This window comes from Salvelinus namaycush, chromosome 9 (assembly GCF_016432855.1).
Source record: "Salvelinus namaycush isolate Seneca chromosome 9, SaNama_1.0, whole genome shotgun sequence".
Taxonomy (NCBI): domain Eukaryota; kingdom Metazoa; phylum Chordata; class Actinopteri; order Salmoniformes; family Salmonidae; genus Salvelinus; species Salvelinus namaycush.
In genome coordinates this window covers 34,299,635-34,319,808 of record NC_052315.1, presented here as the reverse complement: position 1 = coordinate 34,319,808, position 20,174 = coordinate 34,299,635, and the positions used below count along the sequence as shown (strand labels likewise).

Here is a 20,174-nt window from a genome sequence, read left to right as displayed (position 1 = left end):
TACTGTACCACTGTGCTCTACTCTGGGACTGCTGCATTTAAATTAACATTTTGCTGACAATTTTATTCCAATATTCCCTTAACATCATTATTCGTACCCAGCTCATTTAATTTATTCCTTCTCAGCGCACTCCTACTCAGCTACCACAGTGATATAATAATGCAGTTTGTTCAAACTACCTGGGATGGACTTTCTTTCACAAATGAAAAATGAAAAAGCCCTTCCTTTTGTTGTCTGCAGGGATGTCTTCATGCCAGGTGATAATGATCCCAGCCAACACGTTCAAAGTGCTGCCCTGTAAGCTGCGCTCCAACCTGGCTGAGAGAAAGTGGGAGTACAGTGAGGGTGCAGGTCACTTCCTGTACCCCAGTCCTGAGGGAGGTCTAGTGGTGGTGGCCCAGGCTGACAGACAGGAAACCTATGAGTGCTGGTCAGTGGAGGAGGGCTTCAGGCAGCTCCTGGCCAACTACTGTGTGAGAGGTGAGGCCAGACAGGAGAGCACCACCCTGATCGGCCGCTCACGCACCCCTCTGGTCCCCCAGGAGGAGCCAATCATCCTACCCGGAGAGACCCGCTCTCCACAGATCAACACCAAGACCTACTGGAACGAGCTGATCGTAGTGTGTGCCCTGCTGGGCTTCTCCCTGGTGGTCTTCTCCCTGTTTGTGGTCTACAGGAACCGTGACCGCATGAAGTCCATGCTGAAGGAGGGTGAGTGTCCTAACATGAAACCCAGGATAGTGGGGAAGCCTGCAGAAAACGTGCCTCTGAATGGCAACAGCACAGTTCCAGCATCTGTGTCAGACCACAAGGGTTACCAGACCCTCAATGACAACTACATCTGCAACACGCCGTCACATGAATGCTCATCACCAGACAACAGCAAGAGCTTCTCAGAGTCAGAGAAGAGGCCTCTAAACTTGAAGGAGAGCACTGTCGAGATCTCGCACACCTGCCCGCGGCCTCGGGTGAGACTGGGCTCAGAGATCAAAGACTCCATTGTGTGAGGACAGCTTTGATCAACTTGAGCAGGAGATAAAACTGTTATTCAGAGTGACTAACTTTGAACTGTAAGGAAAGAGGGGACTATAAGTGAAAGAAAAGAAAAACACTAAAGGAGGGAACACTGAAAACCGCCAACCTCTTCTCAAAGAGGGACATTTCATTACACTGATTTTGCACATTTGTCTTTTTCATTTTGTCCCTGTAGTCAGTTCTCAATAGTGACTCTTCTTTCTCTAGTGCATCTGAATCACAATGAAGAGAAGCTGATACAGATTGCCTTCAGACTATTGAAGCTGTGGAATTATGCTCATGGTGGGTGTAGGACACATACAGCTGATATTGTCCTTCTGTAACAATTTCTATATGGTTTAGTCATGTTTGTATGCTTTGACACTCAATCCATCCAATTACTCTGTTGGCATTGCATTGAAAGTAGAGAGATACTCTATGGGTCAAGAACTGACCCTTAACTCTCCCACCTACATCCATAAGCATGGGCTTAGCCCTGCACTGAGACAGACTCAGGATAGCAGTGGAATAAACAACCTCGTATTCAAACAGTAGATCATTAGGCCTATGACTTAGTTATAACAGCAATTTTTTAAACCTTTATTTAACTAGGGAAGTCAGTTAAGAACAAATTCTTATTTACAAAGACGGTCTACCGGTGAACAGTGTTCAGGGGCAGAACGACAGATTTTTACCATGTCAGCTCGGGGCTTCAATTCAGCAACCTTTCGGTTACTGGCCCAACGCTCTAACCACTAGGCTACCTGCTGCCCCTATTAATTCAAGGCAGTTGAAACTGTACATAAACCTCAATGCAGCATAACCAGACAGGCATTAGAATGGTATCCACTGGTCAAGAGAAGGGCTAGCAGTACCAGAGAGACATGGAGAGGAACCAATGAGGAAGGAATGAAAGAGGTAGTCACCGCCTGGAATGAGGTGAGGTTAAAATAGCACACAACAGAATAACATAACACTGGACAGGTATTGTTGAGGCCCTCTCCTCTGCTCCACCAGAGTGGCACAGATGGAATTTGTAAGTCCCAAAGTATTGGAGGATATGGTGCCTAAGTTGTGAAAGATTGACATTCACAGGGTTGAAATGTACCCTTGACATTGGGGAAGACCCTAGACCAGGTATTAACATATTGTTCATTATGGAGCAGACAGACTATGCAAAGCACATCATGTGAAGTGGGGTGAAAGGTCACACCAAAATCTGATCTTGAGACTGCAAGCACATAGGTGTCAGCACATTCTTAATTACAGAGAATGAGAGGCATACTCACATGCAATTTAGTATGCAAGTGATTTTGAGCCATTTCTGTGTCATAGAGGCACGGGATGAGATAAAGACTATCACTAGGCCTGGAGTTGATGTAGCTAGGGTGAAGTCCCAGTATAAAATGGTTAATGACTAGTTCAGAGTGCCAGTCAGGAACTGATTCCTTCAATCCAAATTCAGTCACTTCAGACACCAAGTAAAAGTGGGCTGAGACTATAAAAACCTGTTCACCACATTGTTTAGATAGCTCTGTTCTGGTCCTGTTATTCAGAGACCAGTAGACAGCAGAGGTTAGAAGAGACAAAGGAAGAGTGGCAACACAACAGAGAATCAGCCAGTGGGCTATGGAGCTCTTAGTGTCGTTGATGTGACACACCCAGCTCCTGTGTGTTCATTTATGTAAACAAAGTGATTGTTGTGCCAAAAATAACTTTTTTTAAATCATGCATCTTTTGTTTTCATCCTATCCAACACAACTGTCATGTCAAATCAATGTCTTATGTTTAATGGACCTGACTGATTCAGCATGTACTGTACCGAACAGTATGTGCTTAGGCCATTCATAACGTAGTGCATATGAAAGCTGTCATAGTTACAACCATCACCTCTGGTTTAATGACACTAATGACTGTAAAATGGGTTTTACTAACATGGAGCAAAAGGTCACACAGCAGTTATGGACCAGTCAATGGAGGAATGTGTGTGTTTTTTTTAAACTACTGTAGAAACTGATATTGTTAAAGGATAGAACCTGCAGAATATTTGATCATCCAAAAGCAAGGGCTTTTATTCAGGCATTACAATACCCAATAACAGGTATATGTTTTCAGCTGTTCATGATGGTAAATAAATAATAGTTCTACATATTCCATAGATGTTGCTATGTCAGTGCAAATTTGTGGTAAATATGAACTCTTGCAACATTGCGTTGTGGAATGTGGTGATACAAGTATTCCAAAACAATTTCTAAGTAAAACTGTTTACTTAAGTTTATTCTAGATATTGAATTTTGTACAAGGGACATATTTTTTTTTTAAAGACAAAGTAGCTGTGCAAAAAGCATACTGCTAAAGGACTGCCATGTTGGCTGATTGTATATAATGTACATTTGTATTGTATTGGAGAAGACTGGTGAAAGTTGTGTCATTGTGGTGAAGGTGCAGAACCAGCAAACACCTTGAGAACGCGTTGCTTTTGCACAGAATGTTGGAAAGACTTGGTTTGGGATACAAATGAGGATTTTGTTGAGAATTATGTATTAGGTTTTCAACTTATTTTTTCATGCCTTTTAAGCAAAGTTAAAGAATCGAGTTGTACATCTTGGGATACTAAATGTGTTCTCCTGACCTTGTGACATTACTTAATCACATGGATAACCAGGTAGCAGCAGCATCACCTGCATGATATGTACGACAGAATAGACTGTAGAACTCTACTGGGCATGCCCAACAATACTATTACAACACTTTGAGTGAATTCCTTTAGATTATGGCCAGTATCAGTACAATAACTCTGTTAGAATGGCTTCAACTTCCGTCACAATGTATTTCTGTGTTGACACTATTGCAAACCCCTGTATATGGAATTATAGTCTCAACCTGTACAGAAATCCCATACTGGTAAGGTCTGCACAACACGTGTGAACTCCATCAGGGTTTCAATGACTCCAATTGTAACAAAGATGGGAGGAGAAGAAGTTGAAACATTGTCTTGACAACTGAACATTTCATGATTCTTTTTTATTTTGTGACAAAGATTGCAAGTGAAGAAATGACAACTTTACTCATCTGATCCAAGCTATCTAAACTCAATAATACATTAGCCGAATGCAGAACAAAATCAGCCTGAATATCTAGCATAATAGGTTCAGACATGCATCATACAAATCACTTGTTTGATCACTGCTCCAAATGAATATATACTTACATAAGATGTTTGAGACGGCTGTTATAAGCTTCTACTGAGTTGCAGTAAGGCACCTCTGTTAGTTGAAGAACCACTTCAGCCAAGCCTTCTATTTGTGACAGTGTAACAAGTTTCTCTGACTCATGTCAACATGTCTTGTAAGTTTGTATGTTAAAATGCTTTGTAAATTGAGCTGCCAATGTAAAAAGCTCTTGTGAACTGTATTTTTTTATATTATACATCACTACTGTTTCAGTTGTTTTTATTGTTCTGTACATAAAAGCACTTTATTTACATTTTTTTAAATAAAGATAAATGGATACAATTAGTTTCCTATATGGTTCATGAACTCTATAGTTGTAATGCCACATGAAATTAGAGAATAACCTCAATTTAGACAGAATCTAGGACACAAATTGTGCTTGTCACATTGCTGCACTTGATTGTGAAGCAATACACCAATCAAACAAATGTTCAAAATCTGTCTATATCATAAAGTTTCAGTCATTGCTAAATGGATCCAAATACTGTATTGGTGTAAGAAGTAGTTCCAGACTTGCCTGATTCTGCTCTTACACTGCCACTGTGTGGCCACAATATTATCAACAACTTTCAGAAGATTTATTGTAATGTAAAAAGGGATTTCTGTCATTACAGTAAGGAATGTAATTGGTATGTTCTTTAAAAGCAGTATGTGTGAGCCATTTTTATCCCCTCTGTTCTTTGATTAGTGAAATGTTAACAGTGACTGTGTCCTATGTCAACACATTAGTCACATTAAGGTGGAGCACAGCGTTTGCTGACGCATTCCACCAGACTCAAATAAAAACATATGCAAAGAACAGCGTGGAAAGTTCCTGTTCAACTTGTTCAGTCTTTTTTTTTATGTGAGCCTAATTCTTGCATTAGCATGTAAAACAAATAAGCTAATAGTGTAGTTATGTGTTTTTTAGTAGAGGTGTTTCTGTCACAGTAGTAAAAATAAGTATGGCTAGGGATATCACATGGTAGGGTGGAGTTAATTACTGAGTATGGTACAGTATAACAATGGCGGGCAGGCAACTATTCTTGATAAAGAGTGCAGTCCACACCTGAAAGGAAAATAGTCTACTTCGGTGTCATAGGTAGAATCCTTGCCACATCCTAGCAATGAATATACAATTATTCTCCACCCCTGTGCAAATACATCATATACTATTTGAAAATATTGTTGAGATACATTTAATTTAAATATTTTATATGAGTGTTTTATACATGTAAATTGTGTATTTTGTTTAAACTTTATTTGTGATTTATTTGTGATACGTACATCCACTCAATAAAATAAAATAAGTAAAGTATGTGTGTTGCATGACAACGTGTACAAACACTGACATTTTTAACAACAGTAAAAATAAAATAAAAAGCCAAGTACAGGTGACGCACATTCTCACTGTCTGATGTCTTGGCCCCAGTGCTGTCATCGGTCTGCACGCGCAGTCACGCCCATTTCAGGCCGGCTGAGCCAATCAGTGGCTTAGTGATTGTACAGCAGTCTACCCGTGAATAGAGTTATCATTAGCGTGGGAAAAGTATTACTGCCTTCAACACTTCATACTGACAGGCTAAAATTCTGATCACTGGTGCGGGATAAGGTTACACAAATAAAGGTGGGGATCAAATGGTCAAGTATTGCACCTGTTGCTAGCATATCGATTTCATTTTACACAAGGGGTTATTTCCCAAGGCAGACTTCATGTAACTTGTAAACTCGAAATACGAAGTCATGGACAAATCCAGCCTCCAGAGACTGTTTTCAGCGTGTGACATTAATAAATCTGGTGTGATTGAATACGAAGACTTTACAGTTGTTTGTCGAGAGCTGAATGTGCCTGAAGACGAAATCAAAACTTTATTCAACAAATTCGGCGCTAGTGAAGATGGATGTATTAATTACAGCAATTTTTCATCACGGTTTCAAGAGGTTTCAGAAACATTGGATTTGGCCTCTTTTGGAGCGTCTCCTCAAAGTCAAGGGAGTCCCTGGGAAGAGTTCCAGAGCAGGATGGACGATGCAACCGGTCTCCTCTCAGGAAGGTAAATCTGGTGGGTGGTTGGTGTGAATTGTTTGACAGAAAGTTGCACCTGCTATTACAGCTCTTACAGTAGACTGTGGGTGTAATTTGTAGATGTTCGTTCTGCGTTCATCCCTCTGTTTTATAACTATGTAGAAATGATGGTTGTCCATAATCTTTCATCTTTCAGACTGCGGGATCAGTTGGCTGAACTGCACCAAGCCATGTACATCTCAGAACCTTTGTTGTTGCAACAATATGAGGGACTTGTCGATGCTCTTGTCAGTGAAAGCAAGGACCACAGGCTTGAGAGTGAGCAACTGGAAACCAGTTTGAGAAGGTAGGGATTGTGTCATAGCAGCATCTCTTGGCTCAGATTTCTCAATAAGAGGAAAACAATATATTGAGAAACAATCTACCAAACTATATTGTCTGAATTTTGTTCTCTTCACGAATGGAACAAATTTATATATCAGTTAACTTAGTCATTTGCCTGTTTGTGTTACCAAAAACACATGTAGTGTTTATGTTGTGGGATATCCATGCAACAATGTTTCAATCAAGATCAGGCTTGAGCTATTAATCAGTTAACATTTACAAAATTTGAGTATTGGTTGCGCCAGTATGCTTCCCACAGTAAGGTTATTATAATCAGACATAATTGCATGTGGTGAACCCTTTGTAATTACCTGGATTTCTGCATAAATTGGTCATCAAATTTGATCTGATCTTCATCTAAGTCACAACAATATACACACATAGTGTGCTTAAACTAATAGCACACAAATTATTGTATTGTTCTTGTCTATATTGAATACATCATTTAAACATTCACAGTGTAGGTTGGGAAAAGTATGTGAACCCCTAGGCTAATGACTTCTCCATAAGCTGTCAGGAGTCAGCTGACCTGGAGTCCAATCAATGACACGAGATTGGGGTTGTTGGTTAGAGCTGCCTTGCCCTATAAAAAACACTCTCAAAATTTGAGTTTGCTATTCACAAGAAGCATTGCCTGATGTGAACCATGCCTCCAACAAATGAGATCTCAGAAGACCTAAGATTAAGAAGTGTTGACTTGCATAAAGCTGGAAAGGGTTACAAAAGTATCTCTAAAAGCATTGATGTTCATCAATTGTCTATAAATGGAGAAAGTTCAGCACTGTTGCTACTCTCCCTAGGAGTGGCCGTCCTGCAAAGATGACTGCAAGAGCACAGCGCAGAATGCTCAATAAGGTTAAGAAGAATCCTAGTGTCAGCTAAAGACTTACAGAAATCTCTGGAACATGCTAACATCTCTGTTGACGGGTCTACGATACGTAAAACACTAAACAAGAATGGTGTTCATGGGAGGACACCACGGAAGAAGCCCCTGCTGTGCAAAAAAACATTGCTGCACGTCTGAAGTTTGCAAAAGTGCACCTGGATGTTCCACAGCGCTACTGGCAAAATATTCTGTGGACAGATGAAACTACAGTTGAGGTGTTTGGAAGGAACACACAACACTATGTGTAGAGAAAAATGCACAGCAACATCAAAACCTCATCCCAACTGTAAAGTATGGTGGAGGGAGCATCATGGTTTGGGGCTGCTTTGCTGCCTCAGGGCCTGGACAGCTTGCTATCATCGACGGAAAAATGAATTCCGAAGTTTATCAAGACATTTTGCAGGAGAATGTTAGGCTATCTGTCCGCCAATTGAAGCTCAACAGAAGTTGGGTGATGCAACAGGACAACGATCCAAAACACAGAAGTAAATCAACAACAGAATGGCGTCAACAGAAGAAAATACGCCTTCTGGAGTGGCCCAGTCAGAGTCCTGACCTCAACCCGATTTGAGATGCTGTGGCATGACCTCAAGAGAGCAGTTCATACCAGACATACCATGAATATTGCTGAACTGAAACAGTTTTGAAAAGTGGAATGGTCCAAAACTCTTCCTGAACGTTGTGCAGGTCTGATCCACAACTACAGAAAACGTTTGGTTGATGTTATTGCTGCCAAAGGAGGGTCAACAAGTTATTAAATCCAAGGGCTCACATACTTTTTCCATCCTGCACTGTGAATGTTTACACTGTGTGTTCAATAAAGACATGACAATGTATAATTGTTATTGGTTTAAGCATACTGTGTTTGTCTATTGTTGTGACCTAGATGAAGATCAGATCAAATTTTATGACCAATTTATGCAGAAATCCAGGTATTTCCAACGGGTTCACATACTTTTTCTTGCCACTGTAGATGGTGTGGAGTTGCTTTCACGGTTCAGATGCTGCATTTCTTGATAGGGATGACATTTCTCACCCAAGGAAGTACTCTTAAATGAGTTGCTAGTCTTGTTCCCCCCATTTTCCACTTTTAAACCTAGTTGTCCCTTTTTTATATTTCCATTTAGGCCTAATCTTAACCCTTATGCAAATGAATGTGCCTGTAAGAATGTTTGCTAATCAGTGGCAAGACGTGCTGTATTTTGATTCATTCAATCTCACACTGCAAATGAGTCTCTTGACTGGCTGGACCAAGTGCTGTCACTTGATGATAAAACACATTTAACTGAATAGTGTCCCGCCCGCTCAAAGTTCACCACTAGATGAAAACACATGGGCAATGGATACCAATGGAACAGATATGATTGGAACCAAAAGGTGTAGTTCTGTGTGCTGTGTTGCTGCTGTGTTTGAAGATGTGTTATTGCTTGCAAACAATGCCTCACCTTCACCTTATATTCTGACTCATCACTTTTGCTGGACTAGTGTTTGGGCAGTTGTTTTGCATTTGATGGACAACCAGGGCAGACATGTAAATGGTATGTACCTCTGTGTGCCGACAGAACAGAGGAGCTGAACACCAGTCAGTTGACAGAGCTGGAGGAGGACATGCAGCAGCAGCTTGCCTGTGTAGAGGTCAGGGTGAGAGAAGAGGTAAGTGACGTATTATGAGGACTTAGTTACTACAGTATATTCTACACATTGTGCTAGAAATAAAACATGTAATTCACTCTCATCAAGTATTTAAGAACTAAAAACAAACAAAGCAAGCAAATAAGCAAGCTAAGTCATTAAAAAGGCATTGGTGTCATTGAAAACATACCTTAGAAAATGTACAAAAAAATGGTGAGGAAAAAGTTGAATATAATAGACTTGGGCAAATAGTTTGTTGGAAATTAAGATTAAACTGTTTTTATTTCAAGAGGGGCCTCGGCACAGGTGTTTATCCGCATATTTGTGGTAGGGGAAGTACCTTTTAGAGAAGGGAGAGCAGCTAGCTCAAACGCTCACAAAGGCCCCTTTCTACAGTTTTGTGAAAGACCCTCTTTAAGTTCAGAGCCAATGAGCAAAGTTGTCTCTCCTTGGGTTTCTTGTCTGTAGGAGCATAAGAGAATGGAGGGAGTCATGGCGGCACTCCAGAGAAGGCATGAGAATGAGGTGGCAGACCTGCATACTGTTATGGACAGGTTGTTAAAGGTAGGTGTCATCTGTTTGAAACAGGTTTTGTGACATATTTCATCTATTGACCTATTATTGTTGGTGTTGAAAGGTTATTTAATGTTTCCCAAGGATTGCCACTCTTATGTTTGCAGTACTTTATTTACCTAGATTCAGGCAGCCTTAAGTGTGAATATGATTTCAGTTGATGCTTAATCATATTTATGATTAATTTGAAATAAATGGAAACCTTTTCATTGTAGTCCCAAGGGGAATCTGAACTGAACAGTTCCAGGCAGGATGTTGACAAACTACAGAACCAAATAAGTGAACTGACTCAGGTATGTTGGATCAGTTAGACAACTGTATCTTGAGTCCCATTCGGAAAGTATTCAGACCCCTTGACTTTTTCTAAATGTTGTTACGTTACCGCCTTATTCTAAAATAAGCCTTACTCAGTACTTTGTTGAAGCGCCTTTGGCAGCGATTACAGTCTAGAGTCTTCTTGAGTATGACGCTACAAGCTTGGCACACCTGTATTTGGGGAGTTGCTCCCATTCTTCTTTGCAGATCTTCTCAAGCTCTGTCAGTTGGATGGGGAGCATCACTGCACAGCTATTTTCAGGCCTCCAGAGATGTTCGATCGGGTTCAAGTCCGGGCTCTGGCTGGGCCACTCAAGGACATTCAGAGACTTGTCCCAAAGCCACTCCTGCGTTGTCTTGGCTGTGTGCTTAGGGTCGTTGTCCTGTTGGAAGGTGAACTTTCGCCCCAGTCTGAGGTCCTAAGTGCTCCGGAGCAGGTTTTCATCAAGGATATCTCTACTTTGCTCCGTTCATCTTTCCTCGATCCTGACTAGTCTCCCAGTCCCTGCCACTGAAAACCATCCCCAGAGCATGATGCTGCGACCACCATGCTTCACCATAGGGATAGCGCCAGGTTTTCTCCAGACGTGACGCTTGGCATTCAGGCCAAAGAGTTCATTCTTGGTTTCATCAGAGTATCTTGTTTCTCATGGTCTGAGAGTCCTTTAGGTGCCTTTTGACAAACTCCAAGGGGGTTGTCATGTGGCTTTTACTGAGGAATGGCTTCCATCTGGCCACTCTACTATAAAGGCCTGCTTGGTGGAGGGCTGCAGAGATGGTTGTCCTTCTGGAAGGTTCTCCCATCCCAACAACCTGATGGTCACTCTGACAGAGCTCCAGAGTTCCTCTGTGGGGATGGGAGAACCTTTCCCCAGATCCTTCTCCCCCGATTGCTCAGTTTGACTGGAGGCCAGCTCTAGGAAGAGTCTCGGTGGTTCCAAACTTCTTCCATTTAAGAATGATGGAGGCCACTGTGTTCTTGGACCTTCAATGCTGCTTAACTTTTTTGGTACCTTTCCCCAGATCTGTGCCTCGACACAATCCTGTCTTGGCGCTCTACGGAAAATTAATTCAACCTAATAGCCTAGTTTTTGCTCTGACATGCACTGTAGACAGGTGTATGCCTTTCCAAATCATGTCCAATCAATTGAATTTACCAAAAGTAGACACCAATGAAGTTGTAGAAACATCTTACGGATGATCAATGGAAACAGGATGCACCTGAGCTCAATTTCGAGTCTCATAGCAAAGGGTCTGAATACTTATGTAAATAAGGTTTTTCAATTTTTTTATATTTGCTAAAATTTCTTCATCTGTTTTGTCATTGGCTATTGTGTGTGTATTTAATCCATTTTAAAATAAGGCTGTAACAGAACAACAATGTGGAAAAGGGAAGGGGTCTGCAAACTTTCCGAATGCCCTGGACGTTATTTCCTGTGCACTTTCCAGTAATGTTGTACATATTACATTATGTATCCTCAGGAAAAGGAGCAGTTACGGACTTCTCTCTTCAAAGCACAGACAAACATCTCCATTCTGCAGGTAGAGATGGACAAGCTGAAGAACATGTATGCAGACCAGAAACTTCAACATGAGAGGTGAGATCACCGACTTCACGTTCAGGTCCAATGGATCAAGTCCAACTCAGTAAATACAGACTAGTTGATAAGAAATGTTGTAATTGTCTATTTTCACAGAGAAAGTGATGAACTGAAAAAGATGGTTATTGAATACCAGTCTTACTCCAGTCACATTGAAATTCTCCAGTAAGTCTGTCTGACCCGATTGTTCATTAGTACAGTATGTCCTTTCATGATTGTTTTTGTTGTATCGTAGTCAAGCAAAGCTTTGCGTCATGCATGCACATCCGTGCAGTGCACACCATATGCTCATTGTAATGAACGCTGACTCTACTCTAAAGGTGGCAGGCTAAAAGATTAGTTAGGCATCTGAAATGTTCTCTACATTGACTCCTTCCTATTAGGGCCATGAACAAAAAGCTGTATGACAGCAATGATGGCTTGCGCTCTGCCTTAGTCAATGATGTGGCATCAAGTAAAAGGAGGGTAAGTTTGGTTGTTTTCACTCAAGATAAAGAAGACTCACAATACCCCTTTATATTTACATTTATACAACATTTATAAAGCATTAGTGTTACAAATCTTCCTCCCCACAGCTATCCCCCAACAATGAAATCCCAGCTCGAAGAATGAAGCCAGTTCGACAAAGCACGCTTATAAAGTACACATACTATATTCTTATCCTAGAAATCTGGACCTATTGATTAATAATATTAATTGACCACTTAACTAATGTTTACATTTTTTCATCCCTATGTTGAGTCCAGTTCAGAGGGAGCACACACAACTGTAGGCTCCAGTAAAACGACCAACTCCCATGTAGCCAGCTGGGCTGATACATACCCGGACAGCGGTGTGTCCTTGCCTATGGACACTACTGAAAGCTCAGGCAGCGAGTCTGACAGTGATGACTCTACAGAAACAGTACACCACAGTTATTCATATGTGCCCTCAGACATTGAGGTAAGGGTAACTACAAGGGTTGACCAACAATTGTATTAGTACGTTTCACATTCTAATACATGAATGTACCTATTTCTGCACCAGATATCAGATGTGAAATTGGAAGCAAATCAGGCAATACTGTCTGTAGCTCCCAGCAAAGCTAGTTCCATTGCTTCATCCATCCGGAGACGCTTGTCTGCTTTCCCAATGAAGGTAAGGCTTTTGAGCTGAGATGCTCAGTTTTGAAGCACAGTAAGACATTGTGTAGGGAGGCTCATGTGGAATTGGTATATGCTGGTTCACTCCAGACTTGACTGCCCTTGACCAGTACAAAAACATCCTGTGGCGTACTGCATTAGCATCAAATAGCCCCCGCGATATGCAACTTTTCAGGGAAGTTAGGAACCAATGTACACAGGCAGTTAGGAAAGCAAAGGCAAGCTTTTTCAAACAGAAATTTGCATCCTGTAGCACAAACTCCAAAACGTTCTGGGACACTGTAAAGTCCATGGAGAATAAGAGCATCTCCTCCTAGCTGCCCACTGCACTGATGCTAGGAAACACTGTCACCACCGATAAATCTACGATAATCGAACATTTCAATAAGCATTTTTCTACGGATGACCATGCTTTCTACCTGGTTACCCCTACCCCGGTCAACAGCTCTGCACCCCCCACAGCAACTTGCCTAAGCCTCCCCCACTTCTCCTTCACTCAAATCCAGATAGCTAATGTTCTGAAAGAGCTGCAAAATCTGGACCCCTACAAATCAGCTGGGCTAGACAATCTGGATCCTCTCTTTCTAAAATTCTGCCGCAATTGTTACAACCCCTATTACTAGCCTGTTCAACCTCTCTTTCGTATCATCTGAGATCCCTAAAGATTGGAAAGCTGCTGCGGTCATCCCCCTCTTCAAAGGGGGAGACACAGTAGACCCAGACTGTTTTAGACCTATATCCATCCTGCCCTGCCTTTTCTAAAATTTTCGAAAGCCAAGTTAACAAGCAGATCACCGACCATTTCGAATCCCACCGTACCTTCTCCACTATGCAATCTGGTTTCCGAGCTGGTCATGGGTCCACATCAGCCACGCTCAAGGTCCTAAATGATATCATAACCTCCATCGATAAAAGACAATACTGTGTAGCCGTCTTCATTGACCTGGCCAAGGCTTTCAACTCTGTCAATCACTGCATTCTTATCGGCAGACTCAACAGCCTTGGTTTCTCAAATGACTGCCTCGCCTGGTTTACCAACTACTTCTCAGATAGAGTTCAATGTGTCAAATCGGAGGGCCTGTTGTCCGGACCTCTGGCAGTCTCTATGGGGGTGCCACAGGGTTCAATTCTCGGGCCGACTCTTTTCTCTGTATACATCAATGTCGCTCTTGCTGCTGGTGATTCTCTGATCCACCTCTACACAGACGACACCATTCTGTATACTTCTGGCCCTTCTTTGGACACTGTGTTAACTAACCTCCAGACGGGCTTCTATGCCATACAACACTCCTTCCGTGGCCTCCAACTGCTCTTAAATGCAAGTAAAACTAAATGCATGCTCTTCAACCGATTCCTGCCCGCCCACCATCACTACTCTGGACGGTTCTGACTTAGAATATGTGGACAACTACAAATCTCTAGATGTCTGGTTAGACTGTGAACTCTCCTTCCAGACTCACATTAAGCATCTCCAATCCAAAATTAAATCTAGAATCGGCTTCCTATTTCGGAACAAAGCCTCCTTTACTCATGCTGCCAAACATACACTCGTAAAACTGACTATCCTACCGATCCTTGACTTCGGCGATGTCATTTACAAAATAGCCTCCAACACTACTCAGCAAATTGGATGTAGTCTATCACAGTGGCATCCGTTTTGTCACCAAAGCCCCATATACCACCCACCACTGTGACCTGTATGCTCTCGTTGGCTGGCCGTTGCTTCATATTCGTCGCCAAACCCACTGGCTCCAGGTCATCTATAAGTCTTTGCTAGGTAAAGCCCCACCTCATCTCAGCTCACTGGTCACCATACCCATCCGTAGCACGTGCTCCAGCAGGTATATTTCACTGGTCATCCCCAAAGCCAACTTCTCCTTTGGCCGCCTGTCCTTCCCGTTCTCTGCTGCCAGTGACTGGAACGAATTGCAAAAATCACTGAAGCTGGAGTCTTATATCTCCCTCACTAACTTTAAGCATCAGCTGTCAGAGCAGCTTACCGATCATTGCACCTGTACACAGCCCATCTGTAAATAGCCCACCCAACTACCTCATCCCCATATTATTATTATTTTTGCTCCTTTGCACCCCAGTATCTCTACTTGCACATTCATCTTCTGCACATATCACTCCTAAATTGTAATTATTTTGCCACTATGGCCTATTTATTGCCTTACCTCCCTAATCTTACTACATTTGCACAAACTGTATATAGATTTTTCTATTGTGTTATTGACTGTACGTTTGTGTCGCAGTGCTTTGCTTTATCTTGGCCAGGTAGCAGTTGTAAATGAGAACTTGTTCTAAACTGGCCTACCTGGTGAAAAAAAATAATAATATGGTATCTGTTTTATTTTCCATAACCTAAGTAATGCTACTTGGTCCTCAGCAAACAGAAGCAGACCTTGTTGACACTGGTGGCCCTGAGTGCCCTGGTCCCATGTACCGGTTAGTTTTGGCGGGAGATGCAGGATCAGGGAAGTCCAGCTTTCTATTGCGATTGAGTCTCAATGAGTTCAGGGGAGATATTCAGACGACGTTGGGTAAGTACATGTACAGTAAGTTTTTGGTAGTGGTAGAATAAATGCAGAAAGTGCATTGCTGTTTCCATTACATAATGTTGTTCTTAGGAGTTGATTTCCAAATCAAGAAGATGTTGGTGGATGGAGAAAAAACAAACCTCCAGATATGGGATACTGCTGGACAAGAGAGGTATGTTTCTGTACATTGACATACTAAAAGCCTTATCAAAGTTGTTCCATGATGTGTCTTTGGTGATGTGGCTGTTAATCTGAAGTGCTGGAAGATTCCAAATGATCATGTAATATCAAAAACTAAATGGGATTTCCCTGTTACTGTAGGTTCCGCAGTATTGCCAGGTCTTATTTCCGTAAAGCCCATGGAGTCTTACTGCTGTATGATGTCACTTCTGAAAGCAGCTTCCTTAATGTCAGAGAGTGGATGGACCAGATTCAGGTAGCAGTCACAGTGGAGAGGTTTTATGGTCCTTGAGATAAAAAAAAATAAAAAAAACTTGGAATGGGATGCCAAAATAATGGTTGTCTATATTTCAGTTTGAAACCATAATGTATTTCAGTTATATTCAATATAAAAGGAACAATTATGATTACGCATAAATCAGGAACTTAGTGAAAAACAAACTGCACTTGTTATCCCAGGAATCCACGGATGAGCAACTCCCAATGTGTGTGATTGGGAATAAAGTGGACCTGCGGGAAGATCGACCAGAGGGAAGCTGTGTCAGCACTGTTGATGGGGAAAGGCTGGCAAGGGTACAATCTCATTTACCAGTCAATAACAGCTGTTCATGGGTCCATCAAATAAATATTAAATCACAATATGACATGTGTTTCAGACATACAATGCCCTGTTCTGTGAAACTAGTGCTAAAGAGGGAACAAATATAGTGGAGGCAGTACTTCACCTGGCAAGGTAATAATCTTAATCTTCCCATCCAATCCCTACCACGAATACCTAAACTATAACTGAGCTCTTACCATTTTTTCCTAACACAGAGAAGTTAAGAAAAATGTGAAACTGAGACGGCAATCAGAGTCACAGGTGAAGTTGAGTTTAAGCAGTTCAAAGAAAGCTCTGACCAACTGCTGCAGAGTATAACCATGGAGGCCCATCACTTCACCCTATGGAATGCATCTACTGACTGGAGACTTGGGAGGATGGAGACAATTTTAGCACCACAGCTTTTATCATTGAGAATGTGATGCAGAGCTGTTTTGTAACAAATCTCCTGAGATTACTGTAGATATGTCTAATTCATATTTTAAATTTAATCCAAGTAATTGCCAACTTCTGAAAGGTAATTGTCCTTAACGTGGCACATAACTGATCTGGAGCATGTAGATCTCCAGAGATGTTTAATGAATGTATTTGAATGGGACTTGTACGGCACCTAAATAGTTTGCATGTATCTGTTGTACACATCAGGAATTTACTGTATTCAGAAAGGCTCAGTTGAAACTACAATGCTGTGGTTAGAAACATTCAGAAACTAGTACATTTTACAATGAGGTGCTTTCAGTATGTCAGCTGATTTTATTTGTTTTAATTGAATAAACTTTCTGTACTGAGGTGTGTGTGGTATTTGTTAGATTAAAGTTCCCCAGATTGAATCTTTCGTTAGTTTATTTGATTAATCTTACAGCACTGCATATGTTCATCAATATAAAAGCAATAAACATGGTATAGAAACCATAAACAACCACTAGTTGAGTAACATTCTAGATGAGGAAATACAAAAATACAAGCTTTTTTGTAATTCCAAGTAGTGGAGTTTGAAATTCCTGCTCTTTACATTGTAAATACTGATTAACATTCGACCTGTGTATTGAAATAGGCTTACGCATTAGTCCTTATTCATTTCCCAAACTATACTGCACCACCACCACAAAATATTACAAACTGGTTCTAAACCCCAGATTATGGGACAAAAACAAGACCTGGTCATCTTTCAAAAATGGATAACATCTGGGTATCTGAGAATAGTTGTGATTGGGCTCTGGCTCTGTATCCTGCTATTTGGCTTTCTCGTCTGCCGGCTTAGGGTCATTGGCTTTTTTCTGCTTCTGTTGCATTATCTCTGCATCCCTAAGGAAGACAGACAAAAGAAATGGTTAAACCAAATAAAAACGAAATGCATTTAAAAAATGTGTCCTGGTTTCAGTGAAAGATTCTCACCTGTATACCAAGAGAACTTCCTAAAAGCCAATACTAGTGACTTACCTCAGCTTCCTCGCAGCTGCAGACATGCCATCATCAGCCTTCTTTCCCTTGTCATTCCCTTGTTTTTTGGCATTTCTAGCACGAGCAAGGTCACGCTGATTCCCCCCTGCAAAGAAATCGATTTGAAAGACCCAGGTGAGGGGAGTACAGTTGCAGTCATTGCTTATGTCTTACATTTTAAAGACTAAATTAAAACCAAGCATCTTTAGCTATTGGCCATCTACAGCCCTGTATTGATCGTTTGGTAACGTAACTGCTATTAACAGTAACGTAACTGGCTAGATAAACAGTTACCTAATGGATAAGACGAAAATAACTTTAATCCATAAATGTACGTTCCGGAGAGAGAGAGAGCATAAGGCTAGGCAACTGCTTAGCAGGGTTTGTTATTGTGCGTGGCACTTCACGGGCCTAGACAGTTAACGTTAGCTCGCTAACTAGCTAACGTTACGTTAACTACAAAGCAGATCCTTCTTACCAGTTAATAATGAAAAAATGATACATTTCATGGCACTAAAACAAATTAGTGTAAAGTAACAGAAAACCACGTTACACTATACTTTCTAGTTAGCTATAGTAACGTTATTTTTTTCTTTTTCACTTATCCAGTTCAAACATAGATCGCTAACGTTAGCTACCTAGCATTGATTGTCTCTGATTTCATTTCTTTAAAACAGCAAAGCGAGATACGTAGCCAACGAACACAACTTTAGCTTAGTAGCTAGTAAATAAAATATAGCAATATACTCACTTGTCATGTTGTTGTTTCTAAGTAAACGGTGTGGAGAAGGCTGCCAAGCCTGCCAGCTGTGCACCAACAATATTCGATTTACGTCACGACGACTGAACGCGTTAATACGAGACATCGCGAGAGTAGCGGTATTTTCTTGTAGTTGACGTCTGCATAATATCAGTACTTTATGCCGCATTCACAACAACTGGGAACTCGGAAAATACAGGATCAAATGATGACGTCAGTGATCTTCAGGTCAGAAAGTAGGAGCTCTAGAAAGAGGCCCGAGTTCCCGAATTGGAATTCCGAATTGGACGACCGTTCAAATATATATTTTTCCAGTTGAAGCTCGTTTTTTCCGAGTTCCCAGTTGTTTTGAACACACTGAGGTCGGAAATTTCGGAGTTGCCAGTTGTTTTGACGCGGCAATAGAGCCCCACAGTGGGGAAATGGTTCCAATCGTTTCCCCACCATTTGTTTTCATAACAATGTAAATATATCTTAGACAAGATTACTTTTATCAACATATTCAACTCTATTTACTCTCAGATTCGAAAATGCTAATTAGCATGAAAATAGACATTACGTCAACTCTAGCTGCCACCTTTGCTTGCAAGTAACGTTATTGTCTATTTAAAACTTGCACAAGACAGTTCACAGAATTGTCCATTAAAGAAATGTTGCCCATGTATTCATTACGAAATTTAGCTAACATTAGATAATAAATAAAGGTTAAATAAAAATAATTAATCCAGATATTCTTACTTTTGACTCGATTCGGCAGTCTCATCCAGATCATCATGACATTTGTAGTTGTTTATGATAGCCATATTAGCAGCTAATTAGCATTTCATTTTGGGGGGGTAAATGCAGGCGAATATATATACACTGCTCAAAAAAATAAAGGGAACACTTAAACAACACAATGTAACTCCAAGTCAATCACACTTCTGTGAAATCAAACTGTCCACTTAGGAAGCAACACTGATTGACAATAAATTTCACATGCTGTTGTGCAAATGGAATAGACAAAAGGTGGAAATTATAGGCAATTAGCAAGACACCCCCCAAAAAGGAGTGATTCTGCAGGTGGTGACCACAGACCACTTCTCAGTTCCTATGCTTCCTGGCTGATGTTTTGGTCACTTTTGAATGCTGGCGGTGCTCTCACTCTAGTGGTAGCATGAGATGGAGTCTACAACCCACACAAGTGGCTCAGGTAGTGCAGTTCATCCAGGATGGCACATCAATGCGAGCTGTGGCAAAAAGGTTTGCTGTGTCTGTCAGCGTAGTGTCCAGAGGATGGAGGCGCTACCAGGAGACAGGCCAGTACATCAGGAGACGTGGAGGAGGCCGTAGGAGGGCAACAACCCAGCAGCAGGACCGCTACCTCCGCCTTTGTGCAAGGAGGTGCACTGCCAGCGCCCTGCAAAATGACCTCCAGCAGGCCACAAATGTGCATGTGTCAGCATATGGTCTCACAAGGGGTCTGAGGATCTCATCTCGGTACCTATTGGCAGTCAGGCTACCTCTGGCGAGCACATGGAGGGCTGTGCGGCCCCACAAAGAAATGCCACCCCACACCATGACTGACCCATCGCCAAACCGGTCATGCTGGAGGATGTTGCAGGCAGCAGAACGTTCTCCACGGCGTCTCCAGACTCTGTCACATGTGCTCATGTGCTCAGTGTGAACCTGCTGTCATCTGTGAAGAGCACAGGGCGCCAGTGGCGAATTTGCCAATCTTGGTGTTCTCTGGCAAATGCCAAACGTCCTACACGGTGTTGGGCTGTAAGCACAACCCCCACCTGTGGACGTCGGGCCCTCATACCACCCTCATGGAGTCTGTTTCTGACCGTTTGAGCAGACACATGCACATTTGTGGCCTGCTGGAG

General features: G+C 41.6%; 3 protein-coding genes across 3 annotated transcripts in view; 2 read left to right on the top strand and 1 right to left on the bottom strand.

The window, feature by feature from the left end:
- LOC120053256 (semaphorin-4B-like) overlaps positions 1 to 5,514 on the top strand; it is an 88,334-nt gene extending 82,820 nt beyond the window's left edge. Inside the window, exon 12 of the mRNA XM_039000400.1 lies at positions 241 to 5,514. Within this exon, the coding sequence (XP_038856328.1) occupies positions 241 to 1,007 (767 nt within the window). The 3' untranslated portion in view covers positions 1,008 to 5,514. The remainder of the gene's footprint in view (positions 1 to 240) is intronic.
- Positions 5,515 to 5,808: 294 nt separating this feature from the next.
- LOC120054001 (ras and EF-hand domain-containing protein-like) lies at positions 5,809 to 16,894 on the top strand. Its single transcript, XM_039001353.1, has 17 exons — positions 5,809 to 6,280; positions 6,449 to 6,598; positions 9,085 to 9,175; positions 9,623 to 9,718; positions 9,943 to 10,020; positions 11,525 to 11,640; positions 11,740 to 11,808; positions 12,027 to 12,108; positions 12,219 to 12,283; positions 12,390 to 12,585; positions 12,670 to 12,780; positions 15,175 to 15,328; positions 15,416 to 15,497; positions 15,647 to 15,761; positions 15,965 to 16,078; positions 16,162 to 16,238; positions 16,322 to 16,894. Exons 1-17 carry the CDS (start codon positions 5,970 to 5,972, stop codon positions 16,422 to 16,424), a joined length of 2,010 nt encoding a protein of 669 aa, XP_038857281.1. The 5' UTR covers positions 5,809 to 5,969; the 3' UTR covers positions 16,425 to 16,894.
- Positions 16,895 to 16,931: 37 nt separating this feature from the next.
- LOC120054000 (small EDRK-rich factor 2-like) lies at positions 16,932 to 18,428 on the bottom strand. The gene is made up of 3 exons (XM_039001352.1): positions 18,298 to 18,428; positions 17,547 to 17,652; positions 16,932 to 17,411 (listed from the first exon to the last, which is right to left on the bottom strand). The coding sequence occupies exons 1-3, from the start codon at positions 18,410 to 18,412 to the stop codon at positions 17,339 to 17,341; spliced, it is 294 nt and encodes a 97-aa protein (XP_038857280.1). The 5' UTR covers positions 18,413 to 18,428; the 3' UTR covers positions 16,932 to 17,338.
- Positions 18,429 to 20,174: the final 1,746 nt, after the last annotated feature.

What these genes read in the sequence shown, in the direction of transcription:
- LOC120054001 (XM_039001353.1), top strand. Translation starts at nt 5,970, where the DNA reads ATGGACAAATCCAGCCTCCAGAGACTGTTTTCAGCGTGTGACATTAAT. An exon ending in ACCGGTCTCCTCTCAGGAAG is followed by an intron (nt 6,281 to 6,448) that starts GTAAATCTGGTG and finishes TTCATCTTTCAG; the next exon opens with ACTGCGGGATCAGTTGGCTG. An exon ending in CGACAAAGCACGCTTATAAA is followed by an intron (nt 12,284 to 12,389) that starts GTACACATACTA and finishes TGTTGAGTCCAG; the next exon opens with TTCAGAGGGAGCACACACAA.
- LOC120054000 (XM_039001352.1), bottom strand. Translation starts at nt 18,412, where the DNA reads ATGTCTCGTATTAACGCGTTCAGTCGTCGTGACGTAAATCGAATATTG. An exon ending in TAGAAACAACAACATGACAA is followed by an intron (nt 17,653 to 18,297) that starts GTGAGTATATTG and finishes ATTTCTTTGCAG; the next exon opens with GGGGGAATCAGCGTGACCTT. An exon ending in GCAGCTGCGAGGAAGCTGAG is followed by an intron (nt 17,412 to 17,546) that starts GTAAGTCACTAG and finishes TGTCTTCCTTAG; the next exon opens with GGATGCAGAGATAATGCAAC.